This window comes from Nansenia antarctica (genome assembly GCF_963989245.1).
Source record: "Nansenia antarctica genome assembly, chromosome: 8".
In the NCBI taxonomy this organism is placed as follows: domain Eukaryota; kingdom Metazoa; phylum Chordata; class Actinopteri; order Argentiniformes; family Microstomatidae; genus Nansenia; species Nansenia antarctica.
This window is the reverse complement of record NC_137678.1, coordinates 44,846,378-44,852,377: the sequence shown is the minus strand read 5'-3', so window position 1 is coordinate 44,852,377 and position 6,000 is coordinate 44,846,378. Positions and strand designations below refer to the sequence as shown.

At 40.4% G+C, this 6,000-nt stretch overlaps 1 protein-coding gene across 1 annotated transcript in view; it reads left to right on the top strand.

The window, feature by feature from the left end:
• The window catches only part of syn3 (synapsin III), a gene marked incomplete at both ends in the record, with an annotated part of 62,112 nt that overhangs the window by 1,047 nt on the left and 55,065 nt on the right, over nt 1-6,000 (top strand). Inside the window, one exon of the mRNA XM_080538398.1 lies at nt 1,967-2,089. Coding sequence (XP_080394524.1) covers nt 1,967-2,089 — 123 coding nt within the window. The remainder of the gene's footprint in view (nt 1-1,966; nt 2,090-6,000) is intronic.

The following is a 6,000-nucleotide window of genomic DNA, read 5'->3' as shown; positions in this document are numbered from 1 at the left end:
TCCTCTTGCGATGACTGATGGTTAGATGATTCACTTAGACAAATGTATTTTCTAAGTCGCTTTGGATCTGCTAAATGCCCCCAAAAAAGTAAAAGATATTGTGCAATAGTTAGGGTGTATTTTCAACATTTACAGTATTACTGTATACAACACTGTTAAGGCACCATGTGAAGTTAGTATCTAACTATGTGACTGTAAAGATTAAGTATTCTTTGGACTCAGATTTGTTAACTGTCCATCCTCATCAGTTGAATGTATTTGTGTGAGTTTTGGTCCGGGAGGTTGTATCCGGTCATGGACAGGTGTAAGTCACTTAGGCAGTTGATATCCATCCATTTAATTTTCTGAATCCGTAATATGTAGCTGCTTATCCAGGTAGCCAACCATATGAGGCACACTGTTGCAGGCTGTCCCTAACCCTCTCATGGCTGACGGTGCAGCACTCCATCCTGCCTCAGCGTCCCCCCCCCCCCCTGTCCCCAGACCTGCAGGCCCACAGATGGAGCAGGGAGATTACCGTAACAGATCCTTGTCCGTTTTTAAGAGGTGCAGCCGCTTCTACACATGACGTGTGTGTGTCCGTGTGTGTGTTCGTAGCATGAAATGGTTTAAACCAATCAGGAGTCTATGCGTAACAATAGTAGCTTGAGAAAAGCATGCCCAGCTTCAGATAGATCTATCCCTTTTGTATTAAAAGAAAAGTATAAATGTCACAGCTTAGATGTTTACACCATAGGAATGGCCCAGATTAACATTTGGATACATATTATGTCTGTGTACCTTAAAAACTGTTGTCACGGTCACAAGGTAGAAAATGGGTTTGAAATGGAAATGACCAGCTGCTGCTATAGCGGAGTGAACATTTGAACATTCCACCATTAGTGTGACGTACAGAAACATGTCATACATCCCAATGCTAATCTTGCAACATTCCTCATGCGCACCCTCTTGTTGGGTTTGGAATCCCATTGCTTTTGTTCAAGTAATAACTGTCATCTTTCCTGTTTGTTATCAGAGTAATAACTGTCACTTTGCTGTTTCTTATGAAAAACCAATAGCTGTACTTTTATCCCTGGCTATCTATCGTTTCTGTACATGTAAACACATCATCACACACATTTTCTTTTGCATTTTGTTCATATGATTGCTCAGAAACCTGCACCGCTAACTTCACCAACTGGGTGTGATATTCATTATATACTATATACTATCCCCAGCCAGACGGGGCCTCTAAGTCCTAAGACACGCATAACGAGACAGGGCTCTCCTTAAATTACCTCAGGTGAGGACTTACTAGCCTCGACCATACAGACGCACCCAAACACCTGTTCATACACCGTACACAATGTAGGCCTACTCGCCTCCAATAATGAGACCAAAAAACATTATACAAATTATAATACAACAATACCCCCACAAAAGCCCAATTTAATCACCCTGTTTTCCAGTAAGGACCCTCATACTCTAAACAGAGCTGCTTAAACCTCAGACAGGTTAGCCTTATTATACAAAGCAAATAAATCCATCTGGCATGCTGATGTCAGACACGGGCTTAACAAACCTGAGGGAGGGTTTTCCTCTAAGAGCGGATGGAGGCCTGACCGCCCTCTTGTAATGTAGTCCTGAATACACATGGCCCCCTCTAATCCACTCTAACTCATAACAACAGTAATTTCCCTTTCTGCCAGGGGTCATTTTATGCCCCATCAATCTACCGGCTCTATATTTCATGCTTTTCACATTAACAGTGCACCCCCATGGGACTTGTATTTGATATCAGTACACCCAATGCAATCTCCACAGTAGCTGCTCAACCATTTCGTAAATAGACTTACAATTAAATTGTTGGTAAGTTTTAAATGAATAATGCCTAATGGTTCACAGTGCGTGTTTCCTTTCCGTGTGTTTTTGAGTTAGTGCAGTTGGACGGTGCTTTTGTGTGACCCTCGGCGCTCTTTATTAAAAGCGTGCACGTGTCTGTGACTGGGCCCGGGCCAGAGCAGCGGTCCCCACTGGCAGGCTTGACCATGCCACCGCCCATGGTCCCGAGCAGGAGCCAGATCTCTCTGGTGGCGCAGGGCCTGGGACCGTGACCACTATGACCACTCCCCTTCTCAGAATAGCCCAAGGCTCCAATAGAACCACACTAGGATGCTTTACCAAATGCACTTTCTTTCTCTTTCTTTCTTTCTCTCTCACTCTCTCTCTCTCTCTCCCCCCTCGATCAATTTTTTTAGGCTTGCTGTCCCTTAGGTGTGTCTCTCAACCAGGGGCACAATGCTCTTTTTGTCTCTGAGCGATGATCTGATCTTTAACACGCGTGACATTTATGGCACATTGTTGGGTTGACTCCTATTAGCCTTATCAACGTGAGACAGACTGATTAGATGGAAATCGTTCTCCAGTTGGCCTTTGAGGTTCTGTACCAAGAGGGCAGGGCAATTCAGACATCCCAGAGGGTCCAATGAAAAGGTCAAAGATGTGATGCATTTATTTGAAGAATTCAATGGCAGCCAAGTGTAGTGTGCTAGAATGGTCTTTCTCCTCCGACATGCTTCAAGGTCTAATGAAAGTGCCACAGCCACCAATTCTATTATGTTATCGTAATAACATCCTACCTATCGGCCCCTGTAGGAATTTCCAACTAGGAATGATCTGTTCTCTCATTCTAACTGAGAAATAAAGAAACTTTTTATCTACAATAGAATGAACTGATTTCCCAAAATAAGGTGGGTGGGACATGTTCACCATTGCAAATGTTCCCATATAAATCCTGTCCCATAGTTCACTGCAATTCAGGGCAGTTGCCATGCCTACCATTGCTCAAACACTCCCTGTGTTTGCCCCTGGGCTGGGCTTACGGAGCTCATTGTCATAAGGCAACTTAATGTGTTTATTACACAGGTATAAGACAACTTAATGTGTTTATTACACAGGTATAAGACAACTTAATGTGTTTATTACACAGGGATAAGACAACTTAATGTGTTTATTACACAGGGATAAGACAACTTAATGTGTTTATTACACAGGGATAAGACAACTTAATGTGTTTATTACACAGATATAAGGCAACTTAATGTGTTTATTACACAGGTATAAGACAACTTAATGTGTTTATTACACAGGGATAAGACAACTTAATGTGTTTATTACACAGGTATAAGACAACTTAATGTGTTTATTACACAGGGATAAGACAACTTAATGTGTTTATTACACAGGTATAAGACAACTTAATGTGTTTATTACACAGGGATAAGCAGTGTGCGAATTAAATCACGGTGTGCGGGGGAGCCCAAGGATTAAAGCAAAAAAATAAATAAATCTCCTGACGGAAAAAACAATTCTGGCCAAATCCGTTCTACGTTCTAATGCTTTGACTTTTCTTTCGAAAAATGTGAATACATTTCCGCGTTGTTGAAAATCAATGACAAATCGCTAGTCAACTAGGCTTGTTTTGTGAGCCTGCTAACAATGTAAAGTAGTGTTCTAGTTAACTAGGTAACAATGTAAAGTAGTGTTCTAGTTAACTAGGTAACAATGTAAAGTAGTGTTCTAGTTAACTAGGTAACAATGTAAAGTAGTGTTCTAGTTAACTAGGTAGCAGTCCAATCCATTTCGCTGCAGTATTTTGGCTTGACTAGCGAGTTTGTGTTGTGATTCTCAACAACGTAGTTTCACCCTTTTCCATAGTTTTGAATAATAAATGTGTGGACTGACGATGTATCGCAGCCTAACTTATTCTAATAATTATTTAACATAGTTTTATTCTGATAATGATTCCCCCCTCCTCCCAGACTTACAAGGTCACATTATTATTGGATTGGTTGTTTGCGTGCCGGGTGAAGTTAGCTAAACATTGAACCTGCCAGCTAGCAAGAGAAACATCATGTCACTCTCCAAAGGTCTAAAGAGGAAAGTTGACGGTGAAACAGGGCATTTAAAGAGGAATGGACAGTGAACTATACGTTCATCCTACCTGGTTTCATCAATGCAAAGCCGTTGTGTGAGACTCGCATTTTCCGTGCTCACAATGAATGTTCCCTTTCTATACATGCGAGTCGTCCTTTCGTCAATGAATGTGATAAAGACGGACTAGAGGAATCGATTGGTGCATAAAAACCTTGAGAACTGCCGGATTAAAGTGACGTCCATAATAATAATAAATAATAATAATACATTAGACTTATAGCGCTTTTCTAGACACTCAAAGACGTCCATATCACCAGATAGCCAACAAATAGTGACCGATGGGAGATGCCAGTTTTCTCATTAAGTGAGATTTAATAGCCTAATATTATTTTTTCTATTTTTAATGAATGGCTCATTGTAATTATTATCCCTAGTAATGTAGCGTGTTTGCTCTGTCATTAAATGTTTTTCAGGAGCATATAGGCTAAGCGGATTCAGTTTTTTTTTTTTTTTGCTCCGATTTAGTTGTCAATGTTTTTCATAAAATTAAACTGCATTTGCTTTGTTACTGTTCACATGTGTGGTGCAGTCACATTCACATAGCCTATAAGTAAACATTAAGTTTGAATTATTTACTGAGCTGGCGTTACTTTTTTCAAACCACACACCGCATGTCGGCTATTTCAGCACCACGCATTGTCCACCTACTTGACTAGATCACTACATCACTATGAGGCGTTCAGCGTCAGTGCACCCCGCTGCAAGTTACTGTCGCATAGTTGTAGCCAATAAAGGCCTATATGTAGGCTATATAGGCTATTATATATCATTTATATACCTAATACCAACATCAAAATAGATTGTATGCCTCTACAAATCATATTACACCAGGTAAAATCCGTCACAACTTGGAATAAATCCATCGCAATTTGGAATATTTTAGAGCTCCCCCAAAATTTCACAAACCGTGTTTCCAGGGGAGCTCATGTCACCACTAGGGGAGCTATAGCTCCCCGAGCTCCCCCTTATTTCGCACCCTGGGTATAAGGCAACTTAATGTGTTTATTACACAGGTATAAGCATAGGTGAAAGTGGGCCGGAACGGTCCGGTGCGGCGTTCCGGCAAGACTTTCTGTGCCGGAACGCCGTTGGGGGAAGAGATGCAGCTGCCTGTCAATCAAAATCCGATTGCTGCAGAGTGCAGAAGCAATCACGATTCACGATCCATAATTTCCAACAAGGAAACACATGGCTGACGTTATGTTTCGTTGCGTCTATTTTAATACCTTTGAAAAGGACATGTTAACCCGCTTTACAGTAGACCCGACGCGACGCGACGTGGTTGGGTGGGCAGCACTGGGCACTGAGACAGTCCGACCGGGATTACAGTCGCGCCGTACGGAAGCATATAGTGGATTTAATTCAAATGTTAATGCAATTTGAGATTGCATTTGTATGTTCCACTTTTGCATGCATTCTTTCAGACAATATTCAAATTCAAATGCAATTCTAATGATTTGCATTTTCATTTTCATGTACCTGATGTGCACATTCGCTGTCAATATTAAAATGATAATGCAAAGCCATTTGACATTTAATTTTCAAAGTCATGCGCTGCTTTGTAACTGACAAAACTGACAAGTTCATTCTAATGTAAAAATTACTATGCAATCCCAAAATAGCATATTCATTTGCCACTTTTGCCTGCGTTATTTGAGTCAATATTCAAATTGTAATGCAATAATGTGATACGCAATTGCATTTACATGTTCTAGTAAACACATCCGCTTTGTAGCTGACAAAATTCAAATTTTCATTCTAATGTGAAAATGACTATGCAATCCCAAAATAGCATATTCATTTGCCATTTTTGCCTGCGTTATTTGAGTCAATATTCAAATTGTAATGCAATAATGTGATTAGCAATTGCATTTATATGTTCTAGGAAACACATCCGCTCATTAGAATTGCATTTGAATTTGAATATTGTCTGAAAGAATGCATGCAAAAGTGGAACATGCAAATGCAATCTCAAATTGCATTAACATTTGAACTTAGTCCACTATATGCTTCCATAAGCAAGCC